This window comes from Bufo bufo, chromosome 3, assembly GCF_905171765.1.
Source record: "Bufo bufo chromosome 3, aBufBuf1.1, whole genome shotgun sequence".
NCBI lineage: Eukaryota > Metazoa > Chordata > Amphibia > Anura > Bufonidae > Bufo > Bufo bufo.
In genome coordinates this window covers 450,956,042-450,978,905 of record NC_053391.1, presented here as the reverse complement: position 1 = coordinate 450,978,905, position 22,864 = coordinate 450,956,042, and the positions used below count along the sequence as shown (strand labels likewise).

The 22,864-nt window shown below is 42.4% G+C and overlaps 1 protein-coding gene across 2 annotated transcripts in view; it reads left to right on the top strand.

The window, feature by feature from the left end:
* ATP10A (ATPase phospholipid transporting 10A (putative)) overlaps window positions 1-22,864 on the top strand; it is a 136,182-nt gene that overhangs the window by 98,673 nt on the left and 14,645 nt on the right. For both annotated transcript variants that reach the window (XM_040425128.1, XM_040425129.1), the window contains exons 8-15: window positions 1,141-1,358; window positions 1,497-1,691; window positions 2,850-3,408; window positions 10,169-10,272; window positions 15,886-16,012; window positions 19,194-19,378; window positions 22,074-22,386; window positions 22,569-22,645. In XM_040425128.1, the coding sequence (XP_040281062.1) occupies window positions 1,141-1,358; window positions 1,497-1,691; window positions 2,850-3,408; window positions 10,169-10,272; window positions 15,886-16,012; window positions 19,194-19,378; window positions 22,074-22,386; window positions 22,569-22,645 (1,778 nt within the window). The remainder of the gene's footprint in view (window positions 1-1,140; window positions 1,359-1,496; window positions 1,692-2,849; window positions 3,409-10,168; window positions 10,273-15,885; window positions 16,013-19,193; window positions 19,379-22,073; window positions 22,387-22,568; window positions 22,646-22,864) is intronic.

The window sequence follows — 22,864 nt, the reverse complement described above, 5'->3', positions numbered from 1 at the left end:
AAGAAAGCGGGAGATCTTACCCTATTCTGCCCATTCCTAAAGCGGAATAGCCACCCTGAATATGGCAGTCCCACTGCCTTTAAATCTATCTAGAGAAGACCTGGTGTAATACTGCATATCTACTAATGGTTGATCTGTATAGTGTGTTGCTCTTGGTGACTGGATTATCTGTTCCTCCACTTGGGCTTAGGTGAGTGGTTCCCTTCTTATCATTTCCCTAGCTAGGTTAAGGCTTGTAGGGATAGATTTGAAGGCAGTGGGATCGCTCTTTTCAGGTCGGCTATTCCGCTTTAGGTAAGCGCAGAATAGGGTAAGATCCCCCGCTTTCTTGGACTGAGCAGATTGGGATAACATATATCTCCCAGAATCCCTAATCACACAGCAGGACAAGTTCCTTCACAACACTGAGGTAAAGAGCTGCCTCATCCTCTTCTCTGCTTGTCAGGGATTATGATCCTGAATACTGTTTAATATGAGCTTCAGCTGAATCTCTGTAGGAATGAAGCTCATGAGAAGATGTGGCTAATGAGCAGCAATACTCGTATGCAGTCTACATTACCACAGTCTGCCCTGTCCATCCTCTCTGTACTTCATGTCTCCTCATGAACTAAATTCCCCAGAGATTCAACTGAAGATCGTATCAGCTGTATTCAGGATCCTAATCCCTGACAAGTAGGAGAGGAGGATGAGGCAGCTCTTTACCCCAGTGTTGTGAAGTAACTTGTCCTGCTGGGTGATTAGGACCGGTTTTGTGTGTACTAATAGGATGGCGGCCATTTTGTTTCTCCTAATGATTCCTCCCCAGAGGAAATAAGCCAGCCATTATAACTAATGAAAGGTGTTTGGGGAATATATTTATAATAAAGTAATATTTCCGTATTTCCATTTTCTTCATTCCCGGAGAACCCCTTTAATAATAATTGGGATTTTGTTAGATTTTTTGGATTTAATAAAGGAATTGTTTATTTGATCATCGATGTGGGATTCAATCCCACACAGGAACAAGAAGTGCGGTATGCAGTGCGTTTTATCATTTGAACAATGGGAAGCATATTGTAAGCAGGCTTGGGCACAGATTCAGCACAGAAAAGTTGGGAACATGTTCAGTGAAATAAAAAAATTTCTAAATTCCATTCACAGCGAAACGTTTAGCAGCCTATCAGGAAGTAGAATCTGAAGAAGAGGATGCTGTGCCAAAATCAGGGACTCTCCCGCGACGGGACAGCAGTGGCAGTCATCACAGTGTTAAAGTGATCCATAGAAGTCAAAGTACCAAGACTCACCGACGTACAGGCAGCAGAGCAGAGGCTATGAAAGCTAGCATCCTCTCCAAGCACACAGCATTCAGTAGTCCCATGGTTAGTGGTTTCTGATGAGAATTCCTGTATCTGTTTCCATGTTTGGCTGCTGTGGGTCAAAAATGTCACTGTCATTGTCTTAAAACAAATTTTTACACTTTGATTTCATGCATTATTATTTTTTGTACTTGTCTTTAGGAAAAGGACATCACTCCCGACCCAAAGCTACTGGAAAAGGTCCATGATTGTACGAAAGCCCTGAAAATAGTGAGAAACAAGGAAGGTCTCTTCTCCCAGTTGACGCCAGAACTGATGGATGTACTTGACTTTTTTGTTGCCTTGACTATTTGCAACACAGTTGTTGTAACTGCTCCAAATCAACCGAGGCAGAAGGTAAATGTGGCAGCACTTTATACATGTTTTCTATAAGGAAGGCCTCATGCACACCACCGTATGTTTGGGCCGCATCCGATCTGCATTTTTTGCAGAACGGATGCGGACCCGTTCATTTTAATGGGGCCACAAAAAATGCGGACAGCACACCATGTGCTGTCTGCATCCACACGTCTGTTCCGAGACCTGCAGAAAAGAGAATATGTCCTATTCTTGTCCATTTTGAGGATGGAATAGGACTAGGGATGAGCAAACTTGTGTTTTCAAGTCCAGCGTACAAGGTTTGGGTTATCTAAGAATTCCGTTGTGGGTTCTGCTACCATGGACCATAAGTTACACAAGTTCGCCCATCCCTAGATATGACATGTCTACAGAAGTTAAAAAATAAATAGTGGTATGCACTCGGCCGGGTTCTGTGTTTTGCGGGTCGCAAAACACTGATGTGGCATGAGCTCTAACTCTGAGGAAAAAAAGATATCATGGGCCTTTCTTTGTAGTTTCAGTTGGTACCCCTGTACCCCAAGGCTTGGGGGGGGGGGGGGTGCAGCAGTGCAGATGCAACAAGCATGTCCTAGATGTCTGAGCATGTCCTACCCCTGTGCGGTGAGTCAGTAATGAGTGCTTATATACAAACCTTATGTCCTGGTCCCATGGCTTCCTATGGGGCAGTTATTTATGAAAGTGTAGGATCAACTTAAAGTGAACTCTACTAGACTAGTCCCATTGTAATTATTCATTAATTAACCTTTAAGACTTCCCGATGAATTTATTTGTGCTGTTCATGCATACAGATAATGTAGGCAAAAATCAGGCGGCATAATTGGTAGGAAAAAAAAATTCATAAGGTTATGAGCTACTTCCAGACACTTCTGATAGTCTATTCAAAACTGACTGAAGAATAAGTGAACTCTGGGTAGTTTTGGTAATCTTTTAGATGGAATATAAGAATACTGAGGGCATAGATCAAAATCAGTTCCTTGTGATGGAAAGGTTTCCAATGTAAAGTGGTTTACTTTTTTACTTAATAGGCCTATGGTTAGTTTAGTTCATGTGGTCAAGCCCTTCCCGAAATTTACTTGGAATTGCCGGATACATGTGAACATAGTTTGAAATCCAGAAATATCAGTCAGTGCTAAAACTTCTGTACTAATTTTCTAGGTGAGAATTCGATTTGAACTGAAATCTCCAGTTAAAACCATTGAAGACTTCATCCGGAGGTTTACACCCAGCAGGCTTACTTCTGGATCAAACAGCAGCAGTTCATTAAGTCTTACACCTAGCAAATCTATGCAAAGGGTTGGGTCCAGTATCTTATCCTCGACCTCCACTGAGGGCAATTTTATCAAGCTGGAAGGGCAACTGTCCTGCTCTCCACAGATCAGTGTAAGTGGCCAGACATCTCAGCAGGGCAGTAAAGGAACAGAAGATGGACCTGAAGGAGAGTTGCGCTTTGAAGCAGAGAGTCCTGATGAAGCTGCACTTGTATATGCTGCTAAAGCATATAATTTTTCTCTGGTTGGTAGACTGTCTGACCAAGTAACGGTGGAATTACCCCATTTGGGGCGGTTAAACTTTGAACTCTTGCACACCCTGGGGTTTGACTCGACCAGGAAAAGGATGTCTGTTGTGGTTAGACATCCAATTACAGATGAAATTGTTGTTTACACTAAAGGAGCGGACTCGGTGGTTCTGGATCTCATTATGCCAAGTTGTAAAGGTAAGATATAGATCATAGCAGCTGCCTGCCACTATCGCAAAACGCCAAGCCAGGTGGTGGACACTATATTGTAGGAAGGTGGTTAGCAAGGCCGGTCCTTGGAAGATGAATAAAAACAGTGAATTAAGCAACCCCACAACACGATCACAGGGTGCTTATGGGTTCTTAACGAAGGCCCCTGGGCCTGCCATACTTGGGAGACACTATGCCCTGCTGGAGGTGTATTGTGTGAATGATCAAATTATCACAGGTCAGTGGAATAAAAAAAATTGACGAAAATGTAAATACACTGCTCATTTCCATGGTTATGACACTCTTCAATCCAGCAGCAGTGGCCGTGCTTGCATACTATAGGAATAAAAGTGCTGGCATATGCACGCTCCCAGTCACCAGGGAAGGCGTTGCTTTTTACTATAGTGTGCAAGCATGACCACTGCAGGGTGGTCGCAACTGTGGAAATGAGCAGTGTATAATGTGATGAAAAAAGCCAGCAAAGGAGGCAATATGGACAATAACAATACATTTGTAAGTGCCTTGGATTAACTTTCTCTACATGATAAATGCCATTTGCTGAAGTGACACAACCCCTTTAATTGCCCATCCCTAAACGTCTGGACTGGTTCATGTGCGCTACCATTCACTGGCCTCAGCCCTGATAGTTCCCCGAGTGGCACATTACAGCTGGGTGACATGCCACTTGGGGACGGAAGGGGCACTGAATGAGCCCTTGGTGCAGGGGAGGAAGTGGATCATTTTTTTTTCTCTACGTGCAGCACTGTTCTACCATTAAAAATGAGGTGTAGGTGGGAAAAGCCCTTTTAAAGTTGGTACTGATACCTAAGGTGTAATCCCAGAAATGAAGGCAGTACTTCCCCTGGATCTGAGTATGTATGCCAGCTTATAAATTAAAGAACAGACGCTATAAAAGGAAAGTGACATTCGTATCATTGTCAAGTAGGTTATCGATGCACACGGATGTTAGCCATTTTTCAGAGTGCCTCATATATCTGTTCTTGACGTGTGTGTACATTACTCAGAAGATAATTTATGAGCTCTTAGAAATGAGCAGGATATTAAAGTAGTGCATTCTATATGTCTGAAGGGCAGAATGTAGTCCTGTAGTCAGACGCAAATCTGTTACAGCATAGTATGCAGAGCATGTTCCTGTAGTGTAGTGATAGATGGGTCAGGGGCATTTCAGAGATTGTTCGAAAAGATGCTGAATTGCTTACTATGTCTTGTGCGAACATGTGGAAGGACCACGTATTTTGCTGTCTTGTAATTTTATAAACTGATAGACGATGAAGAAGCGACTGGATAATTGACAACTTTTAGAAAATAGTTTGGACCTATCTGGCAGCTTTAGTACACATGAGTCAGTATGTATTTCTGTACAGTGCCTTGCAAAAATATTCACCCCCTTGACTTTTTTCGTATTTTGGTGACTCACAACGTGGAATTAACATGGATTGTTTGAGGATCTGCATCATTTAATTTACAGAACATGCCCACAACTTTGAAGATGTTTTTCTTATTATTATTGTTGTAAAGCAAACAACAAATAGGACAAAATAACAAAAAGTCAATGTGCATAACTAGTCACCCCTAAAGTCAATACTTTGTAGAGCCACCTTTTGCAGCAATCACAGCTCCAAGTCGCTTTGGATAAGTCTCTATGAGCTTGCCACATCTTACCACTGGGATTTTTGCCCATTCCTCCTTGCAAAACTGCTCCAGCTCCTTCAAGTTGGATGGTTTGCGCTTATGAACAGCAATCATTAAGTCTGACCACAGATTTTCTATTGGATTGCGATCTGGGCTTTGACTAGGCCATTCCAACACATTTACATGTTTCCCCTTAAACCACTCAAGTGTTGCTTTAGCAGTGTGTTTGGGGTCATTGTCCTGCTGGAAGGTGAACCTCCGTCCTAGCCTCAAATCACGCACAGAGTGGTACAGGTTTTACTCAAGAATATCCCTGTATTTAGCACCATCCATCTTTCCCTCAACTCTGACCAGTTCCCCAGTCCCATCCCCACAGCATGATGCTGCCACCACCATATTTCACTGTGGGGATGGTGTTCTTTCGGTAATGTGATGTGTTGGGTTTGCGCCAGACATAGCGTTTTCTTTGGCCGAAAAGTTAAATTTTAATCTCATCAGACCAGAGCACCTTCCTCCATACATTTTGGGAGTCTCTCACATGTTTTTTCGCAAACTGACAATGTGCCTTTTTGTTTTTAGTAATGGCTTTCTTCTGTCAACTCTGCCATAAAGCCCAACTCTATGGAGCGTACGGGTTATTGTCGTCCTATGTACATATACTCCAGTCTCTGCTGTGGAACTCTGCAGCTCCTCCAGGCTTACCTTAGGTCTCTGTGATGCCTCGCTGATTAATGCCCTCCTTGCCCGGTCCATGAGTTTTGGTGGGCAGCCATCTCTTGGCAGGTTTGCTGTTGTGCCATGTTCTTTCCATTTAGATATGATAGATTTGATGGTGCTCCTGCTGATCATCAAAGATTTGGATATTTTTTTTATAACCTAACCCTGACTTGTACTTCTCAACAATATTGTCCCTTACTTGTTTGGAGAGTTCCTTGGTCTTCATGGCAGTGTTTGGTTAGTGATGCCTCTTGCCTAGGTGTTGCAGCCTCTGGGGCCTTTCAAAAAAGGTGTCTATATGTAATGACAGATCATGTGACACTTAGATTGCACACAGGTAGACATCATTTCACTAATTATGTGACTTCTGGTTGCACTGGAGCTTTTTATGGGCTTCCTAACAAAGGGGGTGAATATATACGCACATGCCAATTTTCTGTGTTCTATTTCTAAACAATAGTTTTATTTATATTTTTCTAATTTCACTTCACCAACTTAGACTATTGTGTTCTGATCCATCACATAAAATTCAGAATAACAAAACATTGAACCTTAAAGGGCTTCTGTCAACCCACTAAAGTGATTTTTTTTTTTGGGGCTAGTTAAATTAGTTATATAGCGATATATGAAAATATAATTGTGTTACTTACATTGATCCAGCAGTTTATTCAAAAAACGAAGTTTTATCATATGCAAATTCGGTCTCTACCAGCAAGTAGGGCGGCTACTTGCTGGTAGCTGCCGCATAAATCCGCCCCCTCCTCTTGTTGATTGACAGGGCCAGCCGGGATCTCCTCCTCCGGCCAGCCCTGTCAGCATTTAAAAAATCGCGCGCCTGTGTTGATTCGGCACAGGCGCTCTGAGATGAGGAGGCTCGCCTCCTCAGAACTCCCTCAGTGCGCCTGCGCCGATGACATCACCGAAATAGAAGACGTCATCGGCGCAGGCGCACTGAGGGAGTTCTGAGGAGACGAGCCTCCTCATCTCAGAGCGCCTGTGCCGAATCAACACAGGCGCGCGATTTTTGAAATGCCGACAGGGCTGGCCGGAGGAGGAGATCCCGGCTGGCCCTGTCAATCAACAAGAGGAGGGGGCGGATTTCTGCGGCAGTGCTGGGTTCAATAAAAATAAAGGTATGTTCGTTATAAGAAAATACACAAGATTATTGAACAGGTAAAAGGCAAGATTTCCAGTAAATGGGTGAAATAAACATTCTGGACTATGTTGGGCTTTTTGACCCGTTCTCCTATTTGAAGGAACGCTGCATGGTCGTTTCAGTCTCAACTTATCATTTGGAAGCCACAGGCCCCATGTGATTAAATGAGTCCAATAGGGAGTGCCAAGCCTCACAGCAGATAATCGGTTCTTTTGCCTTATATTCTTACTTGTACCTGAAAAGATGAGAGATTCTGATTGGTATCTATAACTGGAGGTAAAAATGTGAAAATGTATTTAGGCTGTAAAACCACCATATACAGTCCTGATCAAAAGTTTAAGACCACTTGAAAAATGGCAAAAAAATCATATTTAGCGTGGCTGGATCTTAAGGTTCCAAGTAGAGCTTCAACATGCAACAAGAAGAAATGGGAGTGAGACTAAACATTTTTTGAGCATTCAATTTAATGAAAACAACTAATAAACTGAAACAGGCTGTTTTTCAGCTGATCAAAAGTTTAGGACCACACCTCCAAAAAAAAAAAAAAACAGAAATCCAATTTCCAAACATGAACTCAGTAATGAGTATCTCTGCCGTTATTGTTGATCACTTCAAAAATTTGTTTCGGCATGCTTGATGCAAGGGTTTCCATGAGGTGAGTGGGAACATTTCTGTAAGTGGTGAAGACGGCCACATGAAGGCCATCTACTGTCTGGAAATGTTTGTAAACTTCCCTTGCCATCCATCCCCAAAGGTTCTCAATTGGATTTAGATCAGGGGAACACGCAGGATGGGCCAAAAGAGTGATGGTATTCTCCTGGAAGAAGTCCCTTGTCCTGCGGGCATTGTGTACTGTAGCGTTGTCCTGTTGAAAAACCCAGTCGTTACCACATAGTTACCACACAGACGAGGGCCCTTAGTCATGAGGAATGCTCTCTGCAACATCTGGACATAGCCAGCGTCCTTTGACGCCCCTGCACTTCCTGAAGCTCCATTGTTCCACCAAAGGAAAAAGCAGCCCAGACCATTATGGCGCCCCCTCCACTGTGGCGCGTAGAAAACATCTCAGGTGGGATCTGCTTGTCATGCCAGTAACGTTGGAAACCATCAGGACCATCAAGGTTAAATTTTTTCTCATCAGAGAATAAAACTTTCTTCCACCTTTTGAATGTCACATGTTTGGTGCTCTCTTGCAAAGTCCAAACGAGCAGTTCTGTGGCGTTCAAGGAGACGAGGTCTTTGAAGACGTTTTTTGTTTTTGAAGCCCTTCAGTCTCAGATGCCGTCTGATGGTTATGGGGCTGCAGTCAGCACCAGTAAGGGCCTTAATTTGGGTCGAGGATCGTCCAGTGTCTTGACGGACAGCCAATTGGATCCTCCGGCTCAGTGCTGGTGAAATTTTTTTGGGTCTTCCACTTGACTTTTTTGTTCCATAACCCTCAGGATCATTTAAGAAATTCCAAATGACTGTCTTACTGCGTCCCACCTCAGCAGCGATGGCGCGCTGTGAGAGACCCTGCTTATGCAGTTCAACAACCCGACCACGTTCAAAAAGGGAGAGTTTTTTTTGCCTTTGCCATCAAAACGTGCGACTACCTGACAGAAAATGACAATGAATCCACATCTTTGCACAGATTTGGCCTTTTAAAGGCATGTGGTCCTAAACTTTTGATCAGCTGAAAAACAGCCTGTTTCAGCTTATTCATTGTTTTCATTAAATTGAATGCTTAAAAAATGTTTAGTCTCACTCTCATTTCTTCTTGTTGCATGTTGAAGCTCTACTTGGAACCTTGTTAAGATCCAACAATGTAAAATATGATTTTTGCCATTTTTCAAGTGGTCTTAAACTTTTGATCAGGACTGTATGACCCTTTTCATCTCTTATTCTATAGGACTGTTCACAAGTGATTTTTATAAACATGACTATCCAGCCATGTAATTCGTGCAGGGGTGTCTCTACCCTCCCTGACAGACGATTTCAGAGGAAAGACAGATCAGACATGTTGGCAATAGCTCGTGTCCCTATCCTCACTTAGAACATATGCCAAGTGCACATGTATATGAGGATAGAGGTTGCATTACAGTTTTTTCACCAAAGTAAAAACATTCTACTTAGCATTTTTGAGAAGTATTTTGAGCCAGGTAGGAGTACAAAATAAGATCCACGGTGGCTGGTGCCTGGGGTTATAAGACCAAGGGTGGCTGGGGGCCTGGGGAAAATAAGACCGTGGTTTACTTGGGGGCCTGCTGTAAATAAGACCCTGGATGGCTGGGGCCTTAGGTTAATAAGACCCTGGGTGGCTGGGGCATGGGGTGAGTAAGACCCTGGGTTTAAATTAAAAGGAATCTGTCACCAGGAAATTCACTGTGAAACCAGGCACAGTGTCTTGAAGGGCTAGCTTAGAACAATGTAATGATACCTTTCACTTAACTGCTTTTTTACATATGGTGCACCAGAGGCGGGCCCATGCCACTCTGTGCATCCTTGCTTCTCCTGCTTATTCTTCCAGCCTCTCCCCCCTGATTGACTGGACCAGGTTCCTGCTTAGCCAGTTTGATGAGGAATGCCATAGTGATCTGACATATTGGCTACCGGCGACATAAAGTATATTGATGAAGCATCGCCGTAGGATTAAGCACCCCATTCTCATACATTGTTGATCAACCTGGTCTTTCTATACCTATAGGGGCCTTGTCATATATCGGGCACATCTTCTGGCTGTTCATGTGCCCAAACAGAAATCTCTACAGCAGCTCAGAGCTGCCATAGATTTCTCTCTTCATTTGCGCCAGAAAACTGATGGAAATACAGATATAAATTTGTTGTGGCCGCTGGTCACACCCCTTTCAACTCTTGCCACGCCCCCCTTTCAGAAAAGTGGTGAGGGTGGCATAAAAATACCACTTGTGACAATGACATCTAAGGCTGGGTTCGCATATGCGCAAAGGAAAAGACTGCTGGAGTTCTCTGTATCCCGCATAGCCGGATACCACTGTGCACTGCTGGATCCCCATTCACTGTAATCAGATCCGGCCACTATCCGGCATATATGCTGTGTCCGGCATGTACACCAGATACAGTGAATTCCGGCAGTCTGTTTTTCTGCTGGAGCAGACTAAGAAAGTGTGGGATGATGGTAAATCTCCCCCACAGTGTAAATCTGTTGCCTTCCTGGAAAAAGCTCTGACTTAACCATTTAGTGACCTGTTTATTTTTATTTAGACAGTTCTGTGGGAAAGTACCAAAGACGAATTCAAGCCAAAACTCAAAACTACTTGAACTGTTATGCGGTTGATGGATTACGTACTTTGTGTATAGCAAAACGAGTAAGTATGATCTCTTACTTTCTTTGTAAAGAGATTGTCGTGTGTAACATAATCATTCATCAGAATACAAGGAGTGTATCGTCCCAAAATGGCCTATTGTTTAATGCAGGTTTTTTATCTTGTGCTACTTTCACACCTCCGGTTTGAATTTCGGCAGAGAATAGCTTGCTGGAACTCTCCGGATCTGGCACTGCTGGATGCAGGCGGAATGTCCGCCGGTCCCATTATATATAATGGGGTTCAGAGGAGATCCCTACACATTCCGGCATACAAGCGGAGAACTGGCCGAACACAAACCACTGCATGCTGGAGTTTGTGTCTGGACGATTCTCCATATGTCTGCTGGAGGTGTGAAAGTAGTGTTAAAGGGAACGTATCATCATAAAATTACCTATTAGATAAAGTTTTATATTAAGCCTTTTTTTTTCATGTTATGTGACTTTGAAAATTTAAAACCAAAATCGCCAAGATTCAAAAAAAATGTTTAAAGGGCTTCTGTCACCCCACTAATTTCTTTTTTTTTTTTTTTTTTTTTGTGTACTTATAATCCCTATCCTGCCATATTGCCATACATTATGTTGTTAATAATTTTCGTTCAGTAGATTTAGCAAAAAACTTACTTTTATGATATGCTAATTACCTTTCTACCAGCAAGTAGGGCGTCTACTTGCGGGTAGCAGCCGCAGAAAACCGCCCCCTCCTTCTGTTGATTGACAGGGCCAGCCGCGATCTCCTCCTCCGGCCAGCCCTGTCAGCATTTCAATAATCGCGTGCCTGTCTTGATTCGGCGCAGGCGCTCTGAGATAAGGAGGCTCGCCTCCTCAGCACTCCCTCAGTGTGCCTGTGCCGATGACGTCACCGAAAGAGAAGACCTCATCGGCGCAGGCGCACTCAGGGAGTGCTGAGGAGGCGAGCCTCCTTATCTCAGAGCGCCTGCGCCGAATCAAGACAGGCACGCGATTATTGAAATGCTGACAGGGCTGGCCGGAGGAGGAGATCGCGGCTGGCCCTGTCAATCAACAGAAGGAGGGGGCGGTTTTCTGCGGCTGCTACCCGCAAGTAGACGCCCTACTTGCTGGTAGAAAGGTAATTAGCATATCATAAAAGTAAGTTTTTTGCTAAATCTACTGAGCGGAAATTATTAATAACATAATGTATGGCAATATGGCAGGATAGGGATTATAAGTACACAAAAAAAAATATGAGTTTAGTGGGGTGACAGAAGCCCTTTAAAGTAAAAATGTGATTTAAATAACGGGTCATTTTCTGAACACGCATTGCCTGTAAAGGGAGCCTGTCGGCACTGCTAAACTTCTGACATCACTAGGTAGGGTCTGAGGAGACCTTTTTCTGGAGCTTTTATTATCATGAGTAGTGTGAATATGAACTCTTATTCTGCCAGGTTCTTCTTCTGTAAGTGCACTGGAGGTGAAACTCCACTATGAACTGCTCTCTGCATTGTGCTGCATCTCAGCCCCTCTTCTGTGCCCTGATTGCTGAAGTGGTCCCCTGGTTGAATGCTACATGTGTTCTTCAGAGCAGAGGGGAGCTACTGTGAAGCAGCTCAATTTCCATGGTTAAAACTGCAGACAGACTCCCCTAGCATGTCTCAATTCTCAATGTCCATGTGTACATTTAAATAAATGCAAAATTAATGCCGTTCAGTTTTCATACTGTCTGCTGAGCCTCATAATAGGCTGACAGTTCATGTTCTGTAGATATCACTTCTCAGCAGTCATTTCATAATCATCACATGCAGGTTTACCAATGACAGGTGCCACCCCTATTATAATGCTGTAGGCAGCTAACCGGATCCAGAACTGAGAAAAGGTGATGGGGACAGCTCAGGTCCTCCTCTTGGTTGCAGGGAATGAACACAAAACTTTCCTCTAGAATTCAGGTCACTTTCTTATGTCCCTGTAGCTGTGATTCACAGCTCAAAGCAAGATGGCGGCTCCCATAACTATGTAAAAAAAATAGAGAAGTCTGGAATGAGAGAAACACAGATTGGATAAAGACAATGTAAGCGATACAATCCATTTAGAAATGCCAATGCACATTAGGCTAGTTTCACACTAGCGCTAGGGATCCTGCAGGCTGTTCCGATCTCTCTGCATTCTGGCGTTGAACGTCTCCACCCACCCCCATTAACTATAATGGTGACTGGCGGAGATCCGACCACAACCCAGCCTGTATATGCGGGGATTCGGCCAGAAGAAAACCTCTGCGACCTTTCATACACCTTCTATGTTTTCTTCGCTGGGTCAAGTGGTTGGATTTCAACTGACTGATCCTTTTGTTTTCGGGGAGATACATCGCTGCCAGATGCTTTCTCCGCTCTCTGGGTGCTGACACTCGTTTTTTTTTTTTATGCAGTATTATGCTACTTGCACATCTTCCTTGTGAATTCCAGCAGGTTGCCGGATACAAACAGAATGCCAGCCGACGCCATCAAGTATAATTGGGTCCAGTGGAGATCCGTACGCTGTTCCAGCAGACAAGCAAAGAGTCAGCCAGAAACAAACCGCTGCATGCTGGGGTTTGTGGATGAATCTCCATTTGTCTGCTGAAACAGCGTGCCGGATTTTCACATGAAACTAGCATTAGAAGTCAAAATCACAATTGGATCATAAAATAAGAGAAAGTATAAAGGATAGATACAACAACAACTCTTTTTTTTTTAATCCACTCCTGGTTTTATCTGCAAAAACTTCATCTAAAAACCTGAATGTGTGGCAGCACCGAGAGACCGGAGCAGCGTATCTCCTGAAAAGAAAAGAATCGGTCAGTTTAAATCCAACCACCTGATCCTTATCTCCTCCGACATCCACTGTCAGGGCACAGTCTGGAGGCTGCCATACACGTTAGATTGCAGCTGGACCCGCTGGCCAAAATTTAGACCGGATGTTTACAGCAGGGATCTGTACCATATGTCTTTGTGGCCGAGGTTTACATTTCTCCCGTTCCCATATGTTAGCTTCATAAAATGGAAAGTTAGACTGCACATCAACTAACCATTAAAGTAGGCTTGCCGAGCTGGACAAATCCCAGACAATAGACCTGAAAAGGTACTAATGGCTCTTTGAGTTGCTTTGTATTGAATCTCTGAAGGTAAAATCAGTCTGGCTCCTGGGTTCTACTAGATGACTGTAAAATGTTGCCCATGTATTGGAAGAGCCAACTAACATTTTTGACATTGTATGTGTGATTATATACCTGATGACTGTGCATGATAAGATTACAGAGAAGTGACCAAGGAGCTTCAGGACCAAGTATAAGGGGCCCTTCATACAGTGCTAGATACGTCCTTCAAGAACAACAACCTTTCCCTAATACAGTAGCAACATCATTGCACCCCTTACAGTGCTGGCCACAGTGTAGTAGTTCTGATACCCTCTGGATAAGTCACCCATTCTGTCGTCAGTGCACTGTATTGTACAATGTCCCCTCATATTTTATTCTATATTTTGTAAGGGTGGTATAGGAATTGGTATAATCAGCACTAATATACAGATGGAGGCAGTCTTTTCCTTGCTCCCTTTTTTGCAGGTTGTCTACCAGCTACAGTCAGGTTCATAAATATTGGGAAATCAACACAATTCTAAAAATTTTGGCTCTATACACCACCACAATGGATTTGAAATAAAATTAACAAGATGTGCTTTAACTGCAGACTGTCAGCTTTAATTTGAGAGTATTTACATCCAAATCAGATGAACGGTGTAGGAATTACAACAGTTTGCATATGTGCCTCCCACTTGTTAAGGGACCAAAAGTAATGGGACAGAATAACAATCATAAATCAAACTTTCACTTTTTAATACTTGGTTGCAAATCCTTTGCAGTCATTTACAGCCTGAAGTCTGGAACGCATAGACATCACCAGACGCTGGGTTTCATCCCTGGTGATGCTCTGCCAGGCATCTACTGCAACTGTCTTCAGTTCCTGCTTGTACTTGGGGCATTTTCCCTTCAGTTTTGTCTTCAGCAAGTGAAATGCATGCTCAATCGTATTCAGGTCAGGTGATTGACTTGGCCATTGCATAACATTCCACTTCTTTCCCTTAAAAAACTCTTTGGTTGCTTTTGCAGTATGCTTTGGGTCATTGTCCATCTGCACTGTGAAGCGCCGTCCAATGAGTTTTGAAGCATTTGGCTGAATATGAGCAGATAATATTGCCCGAAACATTTCAGAATTCATCCTGCTGCTTTTGTCAACAGTCACATCATCAATAAATACAAGAGAACCAGTTCCATTGGCAGCCATACATGCCCACGCCATGACACTACCACCACCATGCTTCACTGATGAGGTGGTATGCTTAGGATCATGAGCAGTTCCTTTCCTTCTCCATACTCTTCTCTTCCCATTACTCTGGTACATGTTGATCTTGGTCTCATCTGTCCATAGGATGTTGTTCCAGAACTGTGAAGGCTTTTTTAGATGTCGTTTGGCAAACTCTAATCTGGCCTTCCTGTTTTTGAGGCTCACCAATGGTTTACATCTTGTGGTGAACCTTCTGTATTCACTCTGGTGAAGTCTTCTCTTGATTATTGACTTTGACACACATACACCTACCTCCTGGAGAGTGTTCTTGATCTGGCCAACTGTTGTGAAGGGTGTTTTCTTCACCAGGGAAAGAATTCTTCGGTCATCCACCACAGTTGTTTTCCGTGGTCTTCCGGGTCTTTTGGTGTTGCTGAGCTCACCAGTGTGTTCCTTCTTTTTAAGAATGTTCCAAACAGTTGTTTTGGCCAGGCCTAATGTTTTTGCTATCTCTCTGATGGGTTTGTTTCGTTTTTTCAGCCTAATGATGGCTTGCTTCACGGATAGTGACAGCTCTTTGTATCTCATCTTGAGAGTTGACCGCAACAGATTCCAAATGCAAATAGCAGACTGGAAATGAACTCTGGACCTTTTATCTGCTCATTGCAATTGGGATAATGAGGGAATAACACACACCTGACCATGGAACAGCTGAGAAGCCAATTGTCCCATTACTTTTGGTCCCTTAACAAGTGGGAGGCGCATATGCAAACTGTTGTAATTCCTACACCGTTCACCTGATTTGGAAGTAAATGCCCTCAAATTAAAGCTGACAGTCTGCAGGTAAAGTACATCTTGTTTGTTTCATTTCAGATCCATTGTGGTGGTGTATAGAGCCAAAAATGTTAGAATTGTGTCGATGTCCCAATATTTATGGACCTGACTAAGTTCAGCTCTTATTAAAAACCTCTGAAGTTTGACTTGATAAAAAAAACATGATTTTATGGCCTGCTATCAGATTTAGTAGCAACATTATTTCACCATAAGGTGCTCTTATCTAGTTAACTTGTGAATATATATATATATATATATATATATATATATATATATATATAATGTGTGTGTAGTTACTGGTGAGTTTTCTAGAAGAGTCTTCAAGCACTGTCTTTCTCAGTTGAAATAAGATGGCCTCGTGCAGATAGCAGGATATAAACATGTTGTTAATCCATCTTGGTGTCATCCTGGTCCACGCTGTCTGAACACAAATCGTAAATTATACAAGTAGAGTTTACTTTGGAGATTATAGTCCATAAATAATACACATTTTAAATTACTTTCTTTTCCAGGTCCTCAGTAAGGAGGAGTACGCCTGTTGGTTGAAATTTCATTTACAAGCAGAATCCTCATTAGAGAATCGTGAAGAGCTACTGTTTCAATCTGCAGTTCGCCTGGAGACCAATCTGCATTTGCTGGGTAAGTTTATTAATTTTTCTTTTGCATGAGAAAGGGCAGATGATATTATTTTATTGCAATGCAGATACATTCTCAGTGCTGATAACTGGGAGTACTTAGGAAACCCATTGAAACGACACCTGAACGTCTCCTCAATTGTCCATTACTATGTAATGTGTCTGTTTAAACTGAGAGACCCCACATATTGTAGCAGGGCAGTCAGTAAATTGAAAAATCGTAGCTCGAAGTGCAACCATGTTCGTTTGTATTGGTGACCAGTTTGGCCTCGCTCACCTTTCCAAAGAAAGTGCTGGCAAAGAGAGTCTGGGACCTAGAAGACCCCACTGAACCACATTAAAGGCCATGTCTGCTTTTTTTATATTGACCTGATATAGTATGACCTAGATGTGCCATAGTAAACATAGAAAACCAGCAAATTGTTTTTCCTTGTAAATCAAACAAAAAGATTTTTTAATTTTTGAGTGGTATCTTATTTTTTTTTTTATTCTAAAGCACGGTTCTATAGGAGGAAATCTAAGCCTCTGTGTATTGTTTTCGTACACTTTCATTGATGCGTTTTCCTATCTTAGGCAAAATTATAAACCTGCTTCTGCCTTTCTAATGTAGGTATCATTACCCATCACCTACCCATTTTTATATATATATACTAGCAGGGGTATATTTCATCTATTTCATTTAATGTTTGTGTGTGTCATTTAAAAAATATCGACAGTATCCCCCATAACAGTGACCTCTACAGAATCCCGCCCCCTTAACAGTAAACTCCAATGCCCCGCCTCCTTAAAATGGGATTTCCACAGCAGCCAATCCCCTTAACTTTGACCTTCACAGCAGCCCGTCCCTTTAACAGTGACCTATACAGCACCCCGCCCCTAACACTGACCTCCACAGTACCCCGCCCCCTTAACAGTGACCTCCACAGTACCCCGCCCCCTTAACAGTGACCCCACAGTACCCTGCCCCCTTAACAGTGACCTCCGCAGTGCCAGCCTCTTTAACAGTGACCTCCACAGCGACCTGGCCCCTTAACAGTAATATCCACAGTGTCCGCCCCTTTAACAGTGAGCTCTACACCAGCTGCCCCTTTAATAGTGGCCCCCGTCAACAGTGACCTCCACAGCGCCCTGCCCCTTTACACGACGACATGTCGCGCAATGTTTTTTTTGCACCAATGTCGCGTTTTTTTTTTTTATAAAGATAGGCTATGGTGTTGCACTGCGACGCGACAGTTGCAAAAAATCCATCCAAGATGGATGCATGTAGCAGTGTAGTTGTGCCCTATGTGTCGTGCGATTTATTGTCGTCGTGTATCCCTAGCCTAAAGCTGACCTACAGCAATGAAGAAAAATGGCTAGGTTGTTATGGAAACCTGGAGTAATACTGTGTGTGTGTGTGTGTGGAGACTAAGGGCCTGTGAGCTTCTATTGGCTGATAAGGGTCATGTGACCGTGTGTATGGCAGTTAGGATATGAGTGAAAGACTTGCAGGCTTGTATTGGCTAATGCAGGTCATTTTTTGGGAATATCTCAGGAACGGTACGTCCTAGAGAGTTGTGACCCGGTCTAAAACCTTCCCGGACACCTGATGTATCTGTGTGCAAGATGGCTCCGGTCGTTTGGTCGCGCATAAAGGACAGACAGTCATAAACTCATTTTTATATATGAGATATACATTTACGTGTGCAGTGTTTTTGCTGTCTTTATCCTCTTTTATGTAGACTACTAGACGTTACCACAAGCTGCATTTATATCCGCAGTAAATGTAGACTGCACATAGTTATGTAATCCATGTTCTGATCCTGATAGTTATGTCATCTATATTCTGAAGCCTCTCTATGGTTAAGGGGGTTGTCCAACATCCAAAGCAATTTTCTTTATGGCACGGTAAGTGTTTAGCATAAAAAATCGACTCGCCTATTCCCCAGCACTTAGTTCCAGCTACGAGGTTCTGATCCCTTCTGCTTCCTGTACACTGTGTATCTGAAGTATGACCTATCATCAGTCATCCAGCGGCCTGTGACTGCTGAGGCCAGTGAATGGTTGCAGCAGTGCATATGACTTTCGACCGGACACAGGGCAGCAGGGAAGTGACCCTTAGCGCTAGAATGGCGTGCAGGTAAATAGGGGAGTTGTTTTTTCTTTGTTAATCACCTTCAGGGCCATAATTAGAGGGGGTGGGCTGCGCTATTATATTTATGACCTCTCCTCAGGCCAGCTGTTTGAAGAGGCCGCGGTGCTGATGGAAGTGCTGAGTTCTTTCACTGTGTAACTGCGCACGTTCTCATTTGTAGCAGTGGTGCAGTGTAACTACAGTACAGCTGCTTTCCCTGTTCACTTGAATGGGATGAGCTGATGTACTATAATTACACTGTTCACCGCTACTAGTCAAATAGCGCTTGCACAAGGGCCTCCACCTCTTCAAACAGCTGAACGGCGGAGGTGCTAGCAGTTGGACCCCTGTTGATCTGATATTAATGACCTATCCTGAGGAGAGGTCATCAATATACTAGCTCTGCACTTCTAAATCACCTTTGGGTAGGACAACCCACTGAATGTAAGGTGATCTTATGTTCAATTTGCTGCACTCACTGGAAAATGTATCAGATCACTGTTATGATGCCGGTTTGTCACGGGGAGGGTGTACACTACAAAATTTCCAAAATCATATTAATGAATTTTGCATATCTCGGAATACACATTTAAAGCCTGGCCACAATATACCTTGACTGTTGAAACAGATTTCTATAAATCAAAATTGAACCTTAGGCATCTGGCTTGTTACTTATCCAGCAATATCGTGGATGATTAGTATTTGGGCGACCAAAAATATTTGCAACTGTTCCATTCTTCTAAAAGGGGTCTTGCAGAAATCCATGTGGTTGCCTCCAAAACAACCCCATTCATACGAATGGAACTGATTTTCAGTTCACATCTAATCTCCTTTTTCCGAGTCTCATTCAGAAGTTGAATTTGGAGCTTCTCTGTAGTCTACAGAGGAACCTGGCCGCAGTTGTTCAGTTCCAATAACGCAATGAACAATGCCCATTGAAATCAATGTACCTTTCCTCTGTAGCGGGTGACGCTCTTTGTAGCCAATCTTTATTCTAGCTAATACCTAAGGGTGCTGAATAGGGAGTCCCCTCTAGTAACATTCTTATAAACCAATGTCTTGTTTCCATCAGGAGCTACAGGCATAGAAGACCGCTTACAAGATGGTGTACCAGAAACTATTACAAGACTGCGCAAAGCTGGACTGCAAATCTGGGTTCTGACTGGAGATAAACAGGAAACTGCTGTAAACATAGGCTATTCCTGCAAGCTTCTGGATCACGACGATGATCTCATTACTCTTAATGCAGAATCTATGGTTAGTCTTTGCCACCACATGTGCAATTTAGACGTATTCACTTCCTTGACCTAATATGCTGAATTTAGTAATCTCCTGCTGACCCAAGATTTAGTCATTGTATGTACATATTCCAAAATGGCGCAGCACCGTTCCCATAGCGGAGATCTGAGGAGCCTCTCCTTGTTTAATCCTTTGCCACAATCAATGCTGATCTCAACATTCAAAGGAAATGAGTGTGTCCAATGCTGGAAACACCCTACATGCAGGAGTGTGATTTCCCGCACTGGGCAGTTCTCCTGTGACAATGATTTATAATGCTATGTGTCTCTGCCCGACATCCACTGCAACGATGTGTACTCATATAATGCCGTCAGTACAAATCATTACAGTAAAGGTCCGAGACACACAGCCTTATAAATCTTTACAATAAAGTGCAGTGCTGTCACAGGGGCAGAGTTCAATACACGAAGTCGTGCTCTTCCCACCGGAAGGGTGTTTCACGCAGTGAACACGCTCGTCTGTCACTACAGGCTAATGAGTAGTTAAAGAGGAACATATTAAATATTTAATTCATTGTTTTAAATGCGGTGATACATTTTTTTGGATACTCCTAGAGAGGCAGTTATAACTTTAGAAGTTTACTTTAGAAGTTTTATTAGGTATTTTTTGCCTAAATTGGAGGCTAGTGTATATGTAACAAAAAAGGTACATATGGCAACCTCAAACCAAAAACTAAAAAAAGCTATGACCGCAGGGGCACAAAGAGGAAATAATTTTTGTTCCAGTCCTCAGTGTTACAGAATAAATTGTTTTATGTAAACCTTGCCCATATTAGTAGTTCAGACAGCCTTGGAGGTGACTCCTACTGCGCACGGACACATTTGAGTAATGGCTTGCATGTTGGGAAATTTCTGTAGCTACAGTACAATGTCCTAATGCATAAGCAGCGAAGGTTCACTAAAGGTGAGCTGAAGTCTGAGGCAGTATAAACAGCCATCAAGCTTAAATTGTAGTCGTCAGTGGTCAATTAAAACCTTATTTCCTTTTCAATTCATTACCGATCTCATTTCTTGCCATCTCAACAGTTTGCAATCCAAGAAATGAATGCCGAAGAAGTGCAAAAATGTGATCTATGTTCTTTGTGCTTAGAGATCATGCATAGAAATTGCTGATTATTTTCTAGCATTAGCAGTTGGGGGAGTGCCCGTACCTAGCAAATCATGTGGAAAAAGAAAATTTTACTTTGTTTTATGCTGACTTTAGTTCTGTAACATTTGGGGCAGATAAGCCATTGATCTGAACGTTTTGCAACAAGAAACTTTTTAGTATCTCCTCTTTGAATAGGAATACAGTACATATCAAATGGAACCATAAACTTGCTTTGAGCCTGACTTGGATAAAGATACATACATTTTATATGGAATAATTACTGTACAGTTTGATTTTCCCAGTTTTAGATTTTTTTTTTTTTTACATTTTCCAGTAATAAAAGAATCTGTAGACATCTTTGGAAAACACAAAAAGTTAGGTGCCTGCGGCAAATTTCTAGGTGCATTACTTACTACCTCCTGGATGTTTGTATAGCCATGGTATTCGCGTGTTATACTTAGCAATGTGAGTCGTGCCATTCAAAAGATCACATAGTTGCTTTGTAACTTTCACATTTTTTTACATTGTGTTATGTTGCCACCTTGAAAATGTTAAGGTTTTTCTCCATCATTCTGCAATCAATGCCCCGCGATGATAAAGTGAAAACAAAATGTTCAAAATCTTGGCTTATTTATTGTAAAGGAAAAACTAAAATCTTGCACTGACTGACATAAGTATTAAGACCCTTCAATTAGTACTTAGTTGAAGCACCTTTTACAGCGATTACAGCCTCCAGTCTTCTTGGGTATGATGCCATAAGTTTTACACACCTTCTTCTCTACAGATCTTCTCATGCTCTGGATCAGGTTTTCATGATTTCTATACTTTGCTCCATTCAGCTTTCCCTGAACCTTGACCAGTCTTCCTGTCCCATCTGATGAAAAACACCCCACAGCATGAAGTTGCCACAATCATGCTTCACTGTAGGGATGGGTATTGGATAGTGCCTGGTTTCCTCCAAACATGACACTTAGAATTGATACCAAAAAGTTCAACCTTTGTTTCATCAGACCAGAGAATCTTGTTTCTCAGTATGAGAGTCCTTTATGTGCATTTTTGTAAACCTTTTATTTTTCTTTTACTCAAGAGAAGCTTCTTTCTGGCCACTGCCATAAAGTCCATATTGGTGGAGTGCTACAGTTATTGTTGACGCTCTGGAAGTTTCTCCCATCTGCACACAGAATCTTTGGAGCTTAAGACCATTGAGTTCTTAGTCACCTCTTTTACCATGGCACTTTTCTCAGGATTATTTTGTTTGGTTGGGCAGGCAGCTCTGGGAAGAGTCTTGGTTGTCCAAACGTCTTGCTCTGGCAACAGTGGTCTTAGGAACTTTGCAGTCAAGGTCTAGAGACCTCTCAAAGACAATCAAGAGGAAATTTTGTTCTGGGGAGCCTCCCATTTTAAGTGTCCTATCCAAGAATCGGAATACATATGTCGATGTGATATTTTAGTTTTTGCACTAATAAATCAACAAACATTTCTAAAGTTCTGTTTTCACTTTGAAAGTATGGGGTATTTAGTGCAGTAAACCTCTGTTGACCTAATCTTTCTTTATTTTGTATAGGAAGCCTGTGCTGCTTTGCTTGACCAGTGTTTGCACTATGTGGAGTCGAAGGTTCCAAATGGCTCAAAGGAACGCTCTGCTTGGAATGTTGACTTTGGTTGTTCATTGGCTCCATCTACAAAGCACCCAAATCTTGGACTTGTTATTGACGGTAAAACATTAGCCTTTGCACTAGACTCAAGTCAATCGGACAAGTTTATTTCACTGGCACGAAAATGCCGCTCTGTTCTCTGCTGTCGATCTACTCCACTCCAGAAGAGCATGGTAGTAAAGCTTGTTCGAGACAAGCTCAAAGCTATGACTTTAGCAATAGGTAAGATGCTGTATTTTCTCAATCTACTGCAAGTGAGAACGAATTTTAGCTAACCAGAAAAATTATATTTGAACGCTTTCATCAGGCAAGTGGTACCACAATGTTCTTGCCATACAACTCGGGTCTACTGTAATTTTTTTTAAATTTTATTTTTATCACCACAACTTTTTTGTTCCTCATAGGCGATGGAACCAATGATGTCAGCATGATACAGGTAGCAGATGTTGGTGTTGGAATATCTGGTCAGGAAGGAATGCAAGTAAGTTCTGATGTTTTTTTGCTGTTGTGATGTGGAACGCAACCTTATTCCTATCATCAGTCTCAATATCAAGATAATATATTCATATATTTTAAATGTGTTTTAAAGGATTTTTATACATAATCATATTTATTTAGTTAAAGTCTCTCTATAAGGGCCCATTCACTCAACCGTATATATTTGAGTTAACATTCTGCAATTTTGCGGAATGGATACAGA